The sequence below is a fragment of the Cibotium barometz genome, chromosome 8 (genome assembly GCF_041138505.1).
Source record: "Cibotium barometz isolate CiBa-2024 chromosome 8, ASM4113850v1, whole genome shotgun sequence".
Classification (NCBI taxonomy): Eukaryota; Viridiplantae; Streptophyta; class Polypodiopsida; order Cyatheales; family Cibotiaceae; genus Cibotium; species Cibotium barometz.
Genome location: NC_141053.1, coordinates 17,865,327 through 17,881,102, shown reverse-complemented (window position 1 = coordinate 17,881,102; position 15,776 = coordinate 17,865,327). Strand labels below are relative to the sequence as shown.

Below are 15,776 nucleotides of genomic sequence, written 5' to 3'. Positions count from 1 at the left end.
GCGAAAGACAGGAGCACTTGGAGACAGAGAGAGAGAGAGAGAGAGAGAGAGAGAGAGAGGTATTAACGCCGGTAGAATGCAACACGAGAGCATATATGACCAATGGTGGGGCATATACGACCAACGGGGAGAGAGAGAGATGTTGTAGGTGCTCTTTGGACATCAAGCCACCGCCCTTGCCCACCAGTGGCTAGTGGCCACCATTGTGTGAATAGAGTCACCTCATGGGTTCTTGTTTTAGTTGGCCCTTAACCTAGCGTGGCACTGGGGGAATTTTACAGGCTGCAGACGTCCCCCCTTTTCGGTTACTTTGGTGGCTCACTCCTCCTTCAAGTTCCTCGAGTAAAGCCTGTGTTCATGCTTACGTTTTGCTAGCGTAGTTTCGCATGTGGTGTGCCCCGCCGACAGCTCGCTGACGTGCCCCTTTCAACTCATTTTCTCGTCTCTCTCTAGGTGAGTCATGGTGTTCCGTAAATGCCCATGCCCGGGTTCGTTTTCTCTCAGTGGAGGTCCAACTGTACGTGCGTGTGTGACACAGGTCGTGTTGTTTGCTGTTGTTGTTTGCTCTCTGGAGGGAGGGCGAGGATCACCAACCTCCACTGCCACATTTCCTACCCCCATTTGCCTACTTATAGGCCCCCCTTCACCTTCCCCCACTCCCCTTGGTGATCATAGAACAGTCTGTCTCACCATCGCCCACGATCGCATTTGCCCCATTGAAGCTCTCGCATTCCGCAGCAGAAAACCCTACTGCCCATACGTCGCCTGCAACAGGAACCCTTATTCTCCAGTGTATTCCCGTCCCACTCCCATCCGAATCTCTATTTCTTCAAGCATCAAATTCTCTCTGCAGCAGGAACCGTAATTTCCGCATCAGAATCCCCAATCTCCTTCGCTGCAGTTTCCTGGTTGAATCCGAGGTTGGAGGCTTCATCTCCATCCCATTGCGCACACATAATTCTAACCAGATCGTAAGAAGAAAAAAGCAAAAAGCAGATAGCATAAATGGCCACCGTCCATAATGCCGATTCCACTGCGCTGTCCAGGGTCTTCAATATGAGGGACATAATCACAAACCAAGATCTTAGGAAGCTGACTAGAACACGGCGGCACTGGGGAAGGTTAGAGGACTGTACAGGTAGCAGTAGGCAGTGTAGGGATTTGTATAGGGTAGGACAAGTTAGGGCAGTTTCCTATGAGATGGGGCAAGCCCCAGGCCATACATTGGCCGATCATCCCCCATCATCAGCATCAACAACAAATACTACGGATTATCTTGGCCGTGGAGCGCAATGGAGAAGCGTCTGCGCCGTGATCACGAGCCAGTGGGCAACTCAAGTCGACAAGCCCTCCCCCAAGCTTGAACTAAATGCTTTAACCGACCCTCAGAACCCGGCTCTCGTCACCACTTCTTCTTCCACAAATCTGCTTACTCTCCCAAGTTTGTCCCTCTCCTCCTCTCAATTTTGTGCATGCGCACGCGTGTGTTGCTTTTGAGCACAAGTTTTCAACTGGATTTTGCCTTTTTTCTTTTTGTGTGTTGGGAGGGGGGGGGGGGGGTGTTTCCATTCAATACAAATGCATTGCTAGTTTGATGATGTGGGTATGGGTGCAAATGATTGTTGAAAATTCTGGTGGTTTTTGCTGGTTTGATCATTTGGGTGTGGCTTCAATGAATGCGAGTGTATTTGCACCGCTCAATTACTGAAAAATTTTGCTGGTCTTATTATGTGGGTATGTCTCCCATGGGTACAAATGATGAGATATTTGCTAGTGCTGATATGGGCATGGCATTGATGTTACACCTCCATGTGCTAGTTTGATGATGTGAGCAATAAATGAAACAAATCTACTAGTTTGTGTTACACATCCTTGGCATGGACTGTCTAGGTTTAATACTATGGGTCATGCAAGGTGTAACTTGGGTTAGTAGTTGACTATTGGAAAGTTCGTTAATACCTCATAAAAGCAGGGTTACTAATAGGACCTCATCTCACAAAAGCACTGTGTGTGAGTGAGTAGGGTATGGGTTTGGATTTACGACTGCCAAATCCTTTGGTGATCGGCAGCAATGGTACAGGTCATCTGTGGGCAAGGTGGTCTATGATCTGGAGGTGTATTCGCCCATGCACATCTGGGGTGCTCTAAAGCAGTGAGGCCTGTAGTTGGGTTGATAAATCCATCAACTGTTTTTGTTGAGTGTGCGTTGTTTTCGTTGCGTATGTGTGCATGTGTTTGGTGCTCTGGATGCAGGTTGGTCCCTGTTGCAGGGTGCGACAGTTTGATGATGTCACTTTGGCTCATATAACTAGAAACACACTAACACTGATGGTTCAAAGAGGAAACTGATGGGTATGAATGCAAGATATCTACTAGTTTGATTATGTAAGTTTGGCTCACAAGGGTAGAAACATGCCAACATGGCTTTGATGGGTGTAAATGCAATAAACATTTTGGTTGATAATGTGGGCATGGCTCTGATGGGCGTAAATGCAAGAAATGTACTAGTTTAATAATGCAGGCATGACTCTGATGGCTATAAAATGCGAGAAATCTAATAGATTGGATGATGCGAGTCTCCCTCACATGGGTACAGATGCACTGACACTGGTGTTTTCTTGAAGAATTTGCTAGTTGATGATGTGGATTTGGCTCAGTTGTGTATGAATTATGACTTCATAGACTAATCAAGAAGTCTGCTTACTCTTCCAAGTTTGTTCCTCTCCATTATCCCTTTCCTTTTCAGCTGGTGTGGGCATGGCTCCGGTGGGCAGAGATGCAATTTTTTTTTTGGAACATTGAGGAATCTGCGAGTTTGATGATGCAGGTTTGGGGTTTAGATGGGTTCAAGTGCAGTCAAATGCTAGTTTGCTGAGATTTAGTTAATTCATCTTCTACCAATATTTTAATGAGGAATCTGCTGGTTTGATTTGGATATGGTTCAGATGGGGTGTTTGTTCTGTTAGTTTCATGGGAAAGCTGCTAGATATGGCTCTGATGGGTTTAAGTGTGCCTATTCCGCTGGTTTGATGCATTTGTGCTTAGCAGATTCTGATGGATTTTACTGATATGATTGAGAATTCATGCAATTTTGCAGAGCCATTGTCTGTGACGGATCTGACAACCCCTCCGTCCCATGGATCCTGTGTCCGGGTTGCTTACCAGGTGCAAATCACGTATCATTCTTTAATCAATCTGTCTGGCTGCTTAGAAAACCTTCACCATCAGTAATTGACCTTCATTTGACATAAATTGGAAATACAGATTCAGGGACTCTGCATGTTTGTTTATTCCCTCATATTGAGGCTCTTAGGGAGCAATGGGTTCCCTTCTTCACCTTTAACCTTGGGCTTGTTTTTGAGTATAAAGGGTGTCCCTGGGGCATACAGCGAGGCTGCAGCTGCCAAAGCATTTCCGCAGTGCGAAGCGGTCCCTTGCGAGCAATTTGAAGCAGCATTTCAGGTAACATGGGGTGGATGACTTCAGGTGGCCTTAAACCAGCATTGTTACTCCAACTAAACCTAATCACATGGTTTCTGACACAGGCAGTGGAACTTTGGCTTGTGGACCGGGCAGTTCTTCCCATTGAGAACTCACTGGGTGGAAGCATACACAGGAATTACGACTTGTTGCTTCGCCACAGGCTTCACATAGTTGGAGAAATTCAATTTCCTGTTCATCACTGCCTCCTTGCATTGCCTGGAGTCAAAAAACAGGAGCTGAAACGAGTCGTCAGCCACCAACAGGTATTTTGTGATATGGGTCTGTTCCTGATAGTTTTTAGGGGATATAGTTCATGCCATGCCTTCTTGTATTGCAAGTATATTCTGGGGTTGCTTACACACTTTCCCTGTACTTTAGGCACTGGCACAGTGTGAGGGAACCCTCTCGAAGCTTGGTGTGATTCGTGAGGCAGTTGATGACACTGCTGGTGCTGCTCAGGTATATCAGTCAAATTCCCGCTTCCAACAAACCCCCCTCCCCCCCCCCCCCCCCTCCCCCCCCAACACACACACACACACACACACACACACACGAGCATGCACTCAACAAACCCATGTGCATGCACGCTTGTGGGTGCATGCGAGTAGGTGTGCGCTTGCATGCGTGCCCATTTCCAGAAGTGTGAGAAATTGCCTGAGCTTCTTGCTTGTGTGAGAAATTGCCTGATTCTGCATGGCAGTATTAAAGGAATTGACTGCTTTTCTAACTGGGACAAATACAAATTGGCAGTTCATAGCGCAGCATGGCCTTACTGAAACGGGAGCTGTTGCCAGTGCACGAGCCGCAGAGATTTATGGCTTGGAAATACTTGCTGAGGGCATTCAGGTTTGAAGATCAATCCATTTTTCATGTGGGGGTGTGTGTTTTTTTGTGTCTGGAGGATCTTATTGCAAGCCAGAGCACAGGAAATGTATATCATTGGATGCTTTGAAGCTGTTTTGGCCTGATCGGGGCAGTAATGACAATTTGCTGGTTGCATCTATGCAGGATGATGTGGATAACGTGACCCGATTCCTCATGCTAGCACGGGAGCCCATCATTCCACGGACTGATAGAGCTTTCAAGGTAGTGCTTCTGCACAGACTAAGCTACAAAGATGCCTTACATGATGTCTATAGTCACTTCTTTAGGATGATGCCCTGTCATGATGTCTCTTTTTTCATGTTTTTAATCCCAGACAAGTATAGTCTTCACTCTAGAGGAAGGGCCGGGGGTTCTGTTCAAGGCTCTTGCAGTTTTCTCTTTACGAAATATTAACCTTACAAAGGTCTTATCTCACGATTTAGCTTTGGTTATAATCTGTGTCCTAATTGAGTTTTGGTCATAATCCTTGTTTTGCTGACACTGTCACTTTTTACTTGTTTTATGTACTGTTTCCTCAATGTCCCAGATTGAAAGCCGCCCGCAGAGAAAGAAACCGATGCGGGTGGTGGACGACAGCAACAACGGCATTGCAAAGTAAGCTACGTATCTGTCTAGCGTGAACATGCTAATGGATCTATTTGGGTATGTGAAAAATTCCATATGAACCAAGGTTTTCATGGATACACATGCAGGTATTTTGATTACCTTTTTTACATTGATTTTGAGGCTTCCATGGCTGATCCAAAGGCACAAAACGCTCTTGGACAGCTACAGGTAAGCCTCTCAGAGAGCACACTTTCTCAACCGATCCCGTACCATGGTGTTTATGGATCTTATTGACCCTCTTAAAAGGTTGTGGGCTTTCACTAAGCATCTTTGCACGATAATGAAATGTAATTCATAATGTGGCTATGGTTAAATGGTATCAGGAGTTTGCAACATTCTTACGAGTTCTTGGGAGCTACCCTATGGATATCACATCCACCAGGGGGGTATCTGCAGCCGCCTCTTAAGCAGGTTTCACCTACAAATAAAACAGTGCAAGCGTATGGATTTTACTATAATTGTATATATTTCATGCCAGCTCTTGTACACACACTGTGGCTGCATGTATTATTGATTTTTCCCCTTGAACTCTAAAAATAACAGCTGAATTACTAGTGATTTTGAATTGAATGCAGACATATACTTATGTATACTCTTGGACATAACCGATTGTGCATAACTTATTTTATTGACTAATAGTTATTCTCTCTCTCTCTCTCTCTCTCTCTCTCTCGGCACAGCCCCATAATTTTGAGCTTTGGGGTAGAGAGCTGAGAAGCTTCTCGTCTACGGCTCAGCTTGCACCATGTAGCCATACTGCAGCCTGTGTAGAATCCAGTCCTCCAAGGGGTCCTGCTCTGCAGCTGGTTTGCAAGCTCCACACTGCTTCGGGGAGCTTTCAGCTTGACAAGCAACACCTTATGAGTCTGCCTTTTGTATTTGAGGACATGATTCAAGCCTTGAACGGCTCATGGAAAGGGGCAAAGCAGCTCTCCTTCATCAAGGAAGTCTTCCAACACAAGACAAAGTCAATGTATGCTTTATCCATCTCCAAGTACAGATTCTTTGCTTGCAAAAGGAATATTGACTTTGAAGAGCACCTTGCAATAGTGGAGACCCACACGAATGCAATGAGAAGTAGAGGCTGCACCTCATACGCAAACTTTATCCAAAACACAGGAAGTAAAGGGCACCCTTAAGGAGGATTGGAGACTTCAAGAAAGTGGATGTGACCCACCTCCAAGTACAGGGCGGACAGCAGCTAGCAGTGTGGGCAGCCTGCAGCCAGGGCTTGCGTGGGCAGCCCACAGGGCAGTTTTGGACCAGTTTTGGGCAGCTTAAGCATGTTAAGATCACCGTGTCCAAGGGGCCAAGGGTTGGGCACCTTTTCAGCCTAGTATGAAATATCAAGTACCTTTTGTGACACAGCCAATTGGATAGGAATTTGTCTGTTAGCCCCTCATTCAAGCCATTCAAGCCAATTGGATAGGAATTTGTCTGTTAGCCCCTCATTCAAGCCATTGAATATTATCTATCTCAAGGAGCTTCTCAATGAACTAGCACAGATTTGGAGAGCAAGGAGAGGATATGGCAGCTAGCGATTGCTTGAAGATCTGGCTCTGCAATAACTTGGGCTGAGCTAGTAGGGAATTCCTCACCTTTGTATGTAGAACATTTAGTTGTGCTCTCATTTATTGTACATAATGCAAGGATTAGCACTAGGATTACGAGCCTGTGTTTTGTGTTTGCTTGTCTTTGGTTGCACATGTCGCTAACACAATTACAACTCTAGTAGTCTTGGTATTAGTAGAGTTTAGCTAGTAGCTTTTTTTAAAAGCATTTCATCTGTTTGGTTGCTTGATTGACTAGGGTCTAAGCCCCTAGTAGCTTCAGGAAAGCACAATCAACTTTGGGAAAAGATTAGATTTGTATTAGTTTGCCTAGGATGCTTGCAATCTTTTCCAGCATTCCATGTGATTTGCCTACCTAATTAGGGTTTGGAAAGCATCAGTTTTCGATACCTTTGCAGAGTTGAAGTTTTCAAATTTTCAACATGATTTAGAAGACCGTATGGCGGTCTCAATGCATATGATGGAGCACATGGCGTACTCACCACAGGCAGAGCATATGACTGCCATTGTCCAACATGGCCTACATGTTGGAGTTTTCTGTGGTCTGGCAGGGACGACAACCTCAAGGAACACACTACCAGAAGCACAAGGGTAAGGATGATGACAAACCTAGGGGCCATACTGTCACGTGCACACCAGTCAGGTGTACAGTGACATGGCATCATTCTAGGGCATCATTAGCATCATCAGACATTATCAGGTATTTTACTGGCATTTATGCAATTTAATAGGCATTTTCTAGGCATTTATGGGGCAGCCGACAGCAAGTGGTGGACATGACATCTGGCCGACTGCATTAGTGCTGGCCGACCAGCAGCATGTTGGCCTATATATTCAGGCGCCTCTTCATTCAGTGATCCAAGCCCATCGGTCAAGCGCATCCTCATCTGGATCATCATCAAGCGTTTCAGGCTCATCATCAGCAGCAGTTGCAGTTAACGCATCATCATCAGCAGCAGTTGCAGTTAACGCATCATCCTCAGCATCATAATCAGTAACGCATCAGCATTCAGCATCTGTTCCAAAGCCTCCCTTCAGCGTTTCCTTCCCAGGAGACAAGGGAAAGAGTGGACAGCAGTTCATCCCGCATTTTCAGCATATAGGCAGCATATTCAGCAGTACAGATCCATTTGGATCTCATTGTAACCGCATTCTTCATATAATATAGCTGCATTGCATTGACACATATCTGTCTATCTCTTAAACATCATTAAGTGCAGTTTAGTCAGACTAAGGTTGTGATTACTACGGTCTCAACCTCTCACATGTCACATTGGTATCAGAGCGTTACAGGGTAACCAGCCTTAGAGCATGTTCATTCCATCAGTCATTCAGTCAGTCATCATTTTTATCGCTTCCGCACAGTTAAACCCAGTTCTCAAAATTTTACCAGCCACCCTTAGGGATTTTCCCTTAGGTCTGCATCAGTAACCCATCCATCTGCATTCTTGCACAGCATATAGGGTTGCACATGGCTTGCATAGCAGTCATCTTAGCAGTCAGTCTTGCATACATGTTGCCCATGAACTCTCAGGGAAGAAGGACTCAAAGGAGGACATAAGTTTTGGGCTTCAACTGGCAGCAGCAGGGGGTTTCTCTTCCACAGAAGACGGAAGTTTGCTCCAACATCGCCTCAGGAGGTTCAGAGCTTCAGGTACGACGGAGATGGTAGGTGAAAGGTTTCCACAGGCAGGTCAGGGGTGACTCAGGTATTTGCCATTCAGTTCCTGCAGTACATAGAGTCTTGGCTCAAAGGATTTCACTCCTGCAGACGGCCTCAGTCCCAGCAGAAGACAGAAGGGGGCAGTGGTTCGGAGGAGAAGGATCGCAGAGGAGTCGAAGGTTGCCAGGTTATCACCCAGCAACAGTTTAGCAGCGGGGAATGTCACGTGCACACCAGTCAGGTGTAAAGTGACATGGCATCATTCTAGGGCATCATTAGCATCATCAAACATTATCAGGTATTTTACTAGCATTTATGCAATTTAATAGGCATTTTCCAGGCATTTATGGGGCAGCCGACAGCAAGTGGTGGATTAGTGCTGGCCGACCAGCAGCATGTTGGCCTATATATTCAGGTGCCTCTTCATTCAGTGATCCAAGCCCATCAGTCAAGCGCATCCTCATCTGGATCATCATCAAGCGTTTCAGGCTCATCATCAGCAGCAGTTGCAGTTAACGCATCATCATCAGCAGCAGTCGCAGTTAACGCATCATCCTCAGCATCATAATCAGTAACGCATCAGCATTCAGCGTCTGTTCCAAAGCCTCCCTTCAGCGTTTCCTTCCCAGGAGACAAGGGAAAGAGTGGACAGCAGTTCATCCCGCATTTTCAGCATATAGGCAGCATATTCAGCAGTACAGATCCATTTGGATCTCATTGTAACCGCATTCTTCATATAATATAGCTGCATTGCATTGACACATATCTGTCTATCTCTTAAACATCATTAAGTGCAGTTTAGTCAGACTAAGGTTGTGATTACTACGGTCTTAACCTCTCACATGTCACACATACATAATGGTTCATCATAGTTCCAGTGGGCAAATGTCTCAAGAAGCATTCCAAGCGAAACAATTGGATGGTGTACATGTTGGAGTTTTCTGTGGTCTGGCAGGGACGGCAACCTCAAGGAACACGCTACCAGAAGCACAAGGACAAGGATGATGACAAACCTAGGGGCTATACATAATGGGATAGTTCCTGTGGGCAAATGTCTCAAGAAGCATTCTCAAGATGATGACAAACCTACATAATGGGTCAGCATAGTTCCAGTGGGCAAATGTCTCAAGAAGCATTCCAGGCCAAACAATTGGATGGCTCTAGTCCTGTTTTTCATTAAAGCATGATGGAGTTTTTGCCACCATTGGTGGTCTCTTTGGTCATAGTGAGATCACTAGAGCACATGTCAGTGGATGTGTGCTCATCGACTATTGATGAGTTTTAAGCAGTCTTCTTGGATGTTGGTAAGGCGATGCGTGCCATGATCATTGCTTTTATTACAGAGTTTATTTTCTTGAGTATGCTCCACAAGTTGTCCAAAGAGGGGATCAAGTCATGCAACCCGGCTTGGAGTTTGGAGATGTCGGTTTGAGCACATTGGGTCTTGGAGTTGAGAGATGTTGGTTTGCACATATTGGGTCTTGGAGTTGAGAGATGTTGGTTTGCGCATATCAGGTTTTGGAGTTGAGAGGGGTTGGTTTGCGCATATTGGGTTTTGGAGTCGAGAGATGTTGGTCTGAGCATATGGGGCCAAGGAGATGCAGTTGGAAATAGGCTGTAATCGTCAGTTTTGCAGAGTAGCTGTTATCTTGCAGACTTTTTCATCTACTGGATTGTTTTAGATAGTGCACAATGAGTCTTGGTGATGCAAAGTGGCTTGATGGAAGTGCTTCAGTGTTTTCAGGGAGCAACATAAGGAGGGTTCTTGACGGGACGATTCTCATGAGGTGTCCACAGTCCAGCAGGAGGTATTGAACCAGTGACCAGTACCTTCCTTTTCAAGAGGAGATTGGTTAGCGGCATTGTGAAGAGTTTTGTTTACGAGTGTTGGTGCTGAAGAGGTGTAGATGAATGTTAGCCTTTGAAGTGGATGCAAGAACAATCACTTAGCTTTCAAGCCAGTTAGTTCTTTGGGGGAGATTGGATTGTTTTTTTTGTTTGTGGGTAGCTTTTTTCTGGACGCCATATAGTTGACAACAATTGTAGTGTTAGTAAGGGGAGAATGCAACCGACATGCAAGCATAAGGTGGACTGATATCAACCAGGGCTCGTTTGGACAATAGCTTGTATGAGTAGCAACATGGACACAATGTGGGGAGTTTTGGACCAGTTCTGGGTAGCATAAGCATGAAGCTTGGCCAAGGAGCAAAGGGTTGGGCACCTATTTAGCCCATTGTAAACACATTTGAGTGACTTTTATGACATACCATCGTAGGGCTTGCAAAAGGTGGCCCCTTGGACATGAATTTTGTCTATAAATTGGTACTTCACATCTCATCTAAATCATCACAGTTCTGTATCTCAAGGAGCTTCTTAGCGCGCCAGTACACAAGCATTTGGAGAGCAAAGAGAGGATTTGGCAGGTAGCTTTTACGTGAAGATCCGGGATTTGTAACACAACTTGGGTTGAGATCAATATAAAATTGATCATCTTTGCAATGAATATTGAGTTGGGCTCTGCTCATGATACAAGGAGGATTATTACTGTGTAATGTGTGTTTGCTCGTCTTTTGTTGCACATCTATCTCTTGACACAATCATGACACTAGTAGTTAATGGTAGAGGAGCACTGTCCCAAGGTAGAAGCAAGCTTTATTTGTGGCTTGAGATTACTTAGTTTTACATTTTAGTTTAAGAGGTATTTTTTTGACAGATAGCAAAAAGAGCAAAAAGATACAAGCAAAAAGCAGAAATCCAAACCCCTTCCATCAAGCGTGGACGGTGTATTTGTTGGAAGTTTCAAGTTTTGTACGTGATTATATGTGATGGTTATTTATTTATTTTTTAAAATGTATGCAACGGTTTATAATGTGAATTTTGTATAAAAGCTGCGTGTTTTATAAAATCCAAGTTTTCTACGTGGTGGTTTTTTAATAATCCAAGTTGTAAATGTGATGCCTTTCTATACTCCCAGTTTTTATAAGTGATAAATGGAATGAAAATTTTATTGTTGAATCATAATCTAGGGCTTAATTAAGTTTTACATAATTTTTTAGAATTTCTTTTATCTTGAATTGTGTGGATTAACAATGAGATGAGTGTTAATCATTTTTGGATACATACTAACCACTATTTTCAAAAAATTTATTCTCTGAGTTTAGTGCAAAATTTTCTTGATTAGTGGTTTCCTTCATCAAATCTGTTCATAAATCCTAGTTTTTTTCAACATTTACCTAGTTTCTTTAGATTCTTGGTAGTTTGCAAGATATTGGTGATTTACTGTATAAATCTTGGTGCATAGTGTACAGATTGCAGATATCGAATGGTTTATCGGCATCATATAGACTAAGCTTTATACCAAGTTTCATTGGTGTAGATATTGGTTTGCAACTTTCCATATTGAACCTCTTGAGCTGTGTTGATGTTTGATGACCGCTTAATGACTATATTATCATCTTATTGCATACCCAAGTAGTAGTGCAAAAGACCAAGATTTGACATCTCAAAATTTGAGGCAAGGCCAGCTTTGAAAGCCATAATGAAATCCTCATTGGTGCCAGTCACTAGCATGTCATCTACATAGAGAATGAAAATATGGAAATCCTGCTTGTGCTTTTTCACGAATAAAGTGCTTTCCATATGATTTTTTTGAAATCCATGTCTAGTCAAATAAGCATATCTTTTGTTCTTGGGAAAAACTAGTTAGTTGACTTACATAAGCTTCTTCTTGCAAGTCACCATTTAGGAATGTCCTTTTGATATCCAATTGGTGCACTTTCCATCCATAGTGGGCTACCAAAGCGATGACAAATCGGCTAATGGTCATACATGAAGTGGAAGCAAAAGTTTCATCATAATCAATCCCTTTTTGCTGTGCATAACCTTTCGCAATAAGTCTGGCCTTAAATTTATCAATGGATCCATTTACCTTTCTCTTGACTTTGAAAAACCCACTTAGTATCGATAGCTTTCTTGCCAAGGGGTAGATCCACTAAATCCCAAGTACCATTTTTCTAGATGGCATGAATTTCATCCTACATGTAGAGACCTAAGAAATGCAAACTCAGCAATATCTGCTAAAGAAGTGGTTCTAGTATCGGATCTGGTTCTACTCTGCAAAGGAGCATACAATTTGCTATCTTGCAAGGTGCTTCTAACCCATTAAAAACACGCATGTGTTTAACCTTAGGTTTTTGATTGAACCAAGCCTCATAAGGAGTGATAGTCTTCAAAGCTTTAGTGGGACACCTATTTAGCACATAGGTAGCACAAATAACTACTTCAATCCAAAACTTGTGTGGGAGCTGCTGACCTTTTATCGTGCATTTAACCATCTCCATGAGAGTCACATTTCATCTCTCAGTAGTAACACTACTTTGATGTGCTTTATAAGGAGTAGCACACTGATGCTTGATGCCTTTTTGTGCCAAAAAATCTTTGAATGCATTAGATGTATATTCCTCCCCTTGGTCTACGGAGAGTTTGTACTTTTAAGTTGGTTTGATTTTCAACCATAGAAAAAAAATCTTTAAAATGAGGAAATACCTCTGGTTTTTCTTTCACAAGGTAAGACCAGCCGTACTTGCTATAGTCATCAATGAATGTAACAAAGTATAAGTTTCCTTCCAAAGACGTAATCCTCATTAGACCATACACATCACTGTGTATGAGTTGCAATTTGTGATCAGCTCTATCTGTGCTATATTCTTTGGGAAAGGTTGGTGAGAGAGTTTGCCCAAGGATGCATCCTTCACAAACATATCTTGGTGGTGGATCAAGTTGAGGAAGATCCTCTAGCATCCCGTGTTTTTGCAAAAGCATCAAACTACCAATAGAAGTGTGGCCAAACCTAGCATGCTACAACTGGGCATCTTTCATTGCATTAGAAATGTCCACTAGACAAGCAACATCACACTTGCCATATATGTCCAATTTTTGTACAAACCACCCCTGGTTAAAGATCCAGTATGTACAATATATTTGTCCTATCCTCTATCACATAGGCAATGCATTTATCATCTACAAATTCAACGTTAAGACCCCTCCCTGCTAGAGTGGGCATAGAAAATAGTCTCTTTTGAATTCTTGGAATAAAAAGTACATTCTAAAGACAAAGATCCTCACCACTAATAGTAGTGAGAACTATCTCGCTAATACTTTTAACTAGGTAAAGATGCATTGTTGGCACATGTAACAGGGTAACCACCTTGAACAATGTCTATGTTTGACCAAACTTCTTGTGCCTAGAAGCACCACTATCAAAAACAAGCTGTTAGAGATAGTTGCATTGAGATATATATCCTGTTTAAAAGTATAACTGCAAAAAACCATTATTGAGAAGTCTTATGAACAACAACATTAGCAGAGTCCTCTTTCATATTTGATTGTGTAAGAGGTAGAATTCATGGAACCTTCATTGGATTTATTTTTCTTCTTTTCCTTACGTTGAATCTTGAAGAAAATTTCAATTGCATGGTCGGGCTTCTTGCAATACCAGCAAATCCCTTCTTTGGCTGTTTGGAATCACTCTTAGCCTCAAAAATTTTGTTTGAATTGGTCTTTCATTGAAATTTCTTACCCTTATCCTTGGCTACCATTGCAAGAACTCTTAGAGACATTATTTCTGGATTGTTTCTCTCTTGTAATGGTACACTAACAAGATTCTGATAGGTAAGAGGGTTGTCATTGCCTCTGAAAAAATCTAGAGAGAAGTATTAAAACCCAGATAAGATTTATGTAAAGAGTTAAGGGTGATGTTAACCATTTCCTTGTCAGGAATGAGCTCATCAATGTTGAGAAGTTGTTCTCTTAGGTTTTGCAATTTGGTTAAGTGTTCATTCATGGAATCCTCCTCCTACATTTTCTCATTATCAAGTTGCCTTTTGAGAAAAACAAAGCATGCATCATTTTTAGCTATAACATAGTTTCTAGAGTGTTCCAAGAAAGCATAGATATTTTATAAGAGCAAATGTGCAGAACAATAGACCTTTTAATTGACAAGGCAATCAATGCCAAAGATTGAGCATCATGTGAATCCCATCTTTGGTCTTAGTCGTAGCTTGAGACTGGGTCTATTGGCCCTAACCCCTTTGAGGAGTAGTAGGAGCAACAATTACACCAAGGTGGGGATCGTCACTACTACTGTATAATCCCTTTGCCAGCAACAACAAGGACATTTCTGACCATAAAACTCCATAGGGAGTAATTTAATCAATCCAATTTATCCTCTTTGGAAAGAATACCAAACAAGGACATTTCTAACCATAAAACTCCAATAGGTAGTAATTTAACCCATCTAATTTATCCTCTTTGGAAAGAATACCAAATAAAAGTTGTTGGCCATACCTAACTGTTGGTGAAAAGATGTAAAAAAAAGCTTGAACTAAAGTCAGCTAGTGTTGATGAAAATCTCAAAACTTCTAGTAGTAGAATCAGATTGTTGAAAGTAGAATTGTTTGATCACAAAGACAAAAAGTAGAATCGCACGATTCAAAAAAGTAGAATTGGTTGATCTGAAAAGTCGATCATAGAAACTAGAATCGTCAGAGGATCGCTAAGGAAGGATTGCCACGGTGAGAAAGTGGAATTGGTCGATCCAAAAAGTGGAAGCGATCAATCCAAAAAAGTCGAACGCCCAAGCTTGGAATGCTGAAGTAGGCTCGTTGAGGTGGAATTTCTAAAGTTGGATCGTTGAACGATCCGACTTATGAAATCATATTGGCAGATTGTAAATCTGAAAAAAATTGTAGAATTAGGTGATTGTTTCCAAAAATGATTGAAAATAAAAATAATCGTAGGAAATGGGCAATTTTATCGTGTTGTGCTTGGTGAAGCAGTGGAAAAGTAGGATCACCTACGCTACTGAAACAATCCTACTGTATGTGACGATTTAACTACTGTAAACTGGGCCAATTGCTACTGAGATGGATCATTTGTGATGCCACTATTAGCTCACATAATTGACTTGCAACAATTCTATTGATTGAAGTGATTGACGAAGGAACAACGTCCTTCACCATTTAGAGAGAAAGATTCAATGGAAGCTTGAACAGTAAAGCTTCAACTTCAAACTAAGCTAAAACCACTCGATAAAAACCAAAAGGAACAAGCTGTGTGAAAGGATTGAAAGAAAGCTATGGAAAGTTTGAACATGAGAAAACAAGCTATGGAAAGCTTAAATACAGTGTAGAGAAAACCAAAAAACAAGCTATGGAAAACTTTGCTTTGATACCACTATTAGCTCACACATAATGGAGCTATACTCACACACATACAATGCTCAAAGATAAGAACACATGTGTGTAGAGTGTGAGAGAGATTGGGAAGCTCAAACCAGAGAGATGAAGCTCTCTACAAGTATAAAGACAAAGTACAAATAAGCAATTATGCTAAACTATGAATGAGGTCGCTTATATAATAGCTAACCCTAAGGTGTGCCTGTTCACACTTGGATGGCCATAGGGAAGAACCCAGTGGGGCAAAAGTTCCCATGGAATAAGTACATGTCTTGATAGTGTATTACTACAATATATCTAACAAAGAGAGAGTGGAGAGCATGCAACAATAAC

The 15,776-nt window shown here is 42.4% G+C and overlaps 2 protein-coding genes across 2 annotated transcripts; both read left to right on the top strand.

Moving 5' to 3' along the window:
- The first annotated feature begins 454 nt into the window (after positions 1-454).
- LOC147635989 (arogenate dehydratase 2-like) lies at positions 455-5,623 on the top strand. The gene is made up of 11 exons (XM_086801419.1): positions 455-1,441; positions 3,098-3,165; positions 3,370-3,462; positions 3,546-3,746; positions 3,862-3,942; positions 4,234-4,329; positions 4,492-4,569; positions 4,682-4,771; positions 4,895-4,962; positions 5,061-5,142; positions 5,298-5,623. The coding sequence occupies exons 1-11, from the start codon at positions 1,006-1,008 to the stop codon at positions 5,379-5,381; spliced, it is 1,377 nt and encodes a 458-aa protein (XP_086657545.1). The 5' UTR covers positions 455-1,005; the 3' UTR covers positions 5,382-5,623.
- A 238-nt stretch (positions 5,624-5,861) lies between these two features.
- On the top strand, positions 5,862-10,737 carry LOC147635988 (uncharacterized). The gene is made up of 4 exons (XM_086802055.1): positions 5,862-6,051; positions 6,164-6,239; positions 6,977-7,136; positions 7,288-10,737. Exons 1-4 carry the CDS (start codon positions 5,862-5,864, stop codon positions 7,534-7,536), a joined length of 675 nt encoding a protein of 224 aa, XP_086658181.1. The 3' UTR covers positions 7,537-10,737.
- The last annotated feature ends 5,039 nt before the right edge of the window (positions 10,738-15,776 follow it).

Excerpts from the sequence above, each read along its gene's own strand:
- LOC147635989 (XM_086801419.1), top strand. The coding sequence starts at position 1,006 with ATGGCCACCGTCCATAATGCCGATTCCACTGCGCTGTCCAGGGTCTTC. Across the intron at positions 3,943-4,233 it reads ACACTGCTGGTGCTGCTCAG|TTCATAGCGCAGCATGGCCT; the intron begins GTATATCAGTCA and ends ACAAATTGGCAG. Across the intron at positions 4,772-4,894 it reads GAAATATTAACCTTACAAAG|ATTGAAAGCCGCCCGCAGAG; the intron begins GTCTTATCTCAC and ends TCAATGTCCCAG.
- LOC147635988 (XM_086802055.1), top strand. The coding sequence starts at position 5,862 with ATGATTCAAGCCTTGAACGGCTCATGGAAAGGGGCAAAGCAGCTCTCC. Across the intron at positions 6,052-6,163 it reads CCACACGAATGCAATGAGAA|GGCGGACAGCAGCTAGCAGT; the intron begins GTAGAGGCTGCA and ends CTCCAAGTACAG. Across the intron at positions 6,240-6,976 it reads CACAGGGCAGTTTTGGACCA|AAGACCGTATGGCGGTCTCA; the intron begins GTTTTGGGCAGC and ends AACATGATTTAG.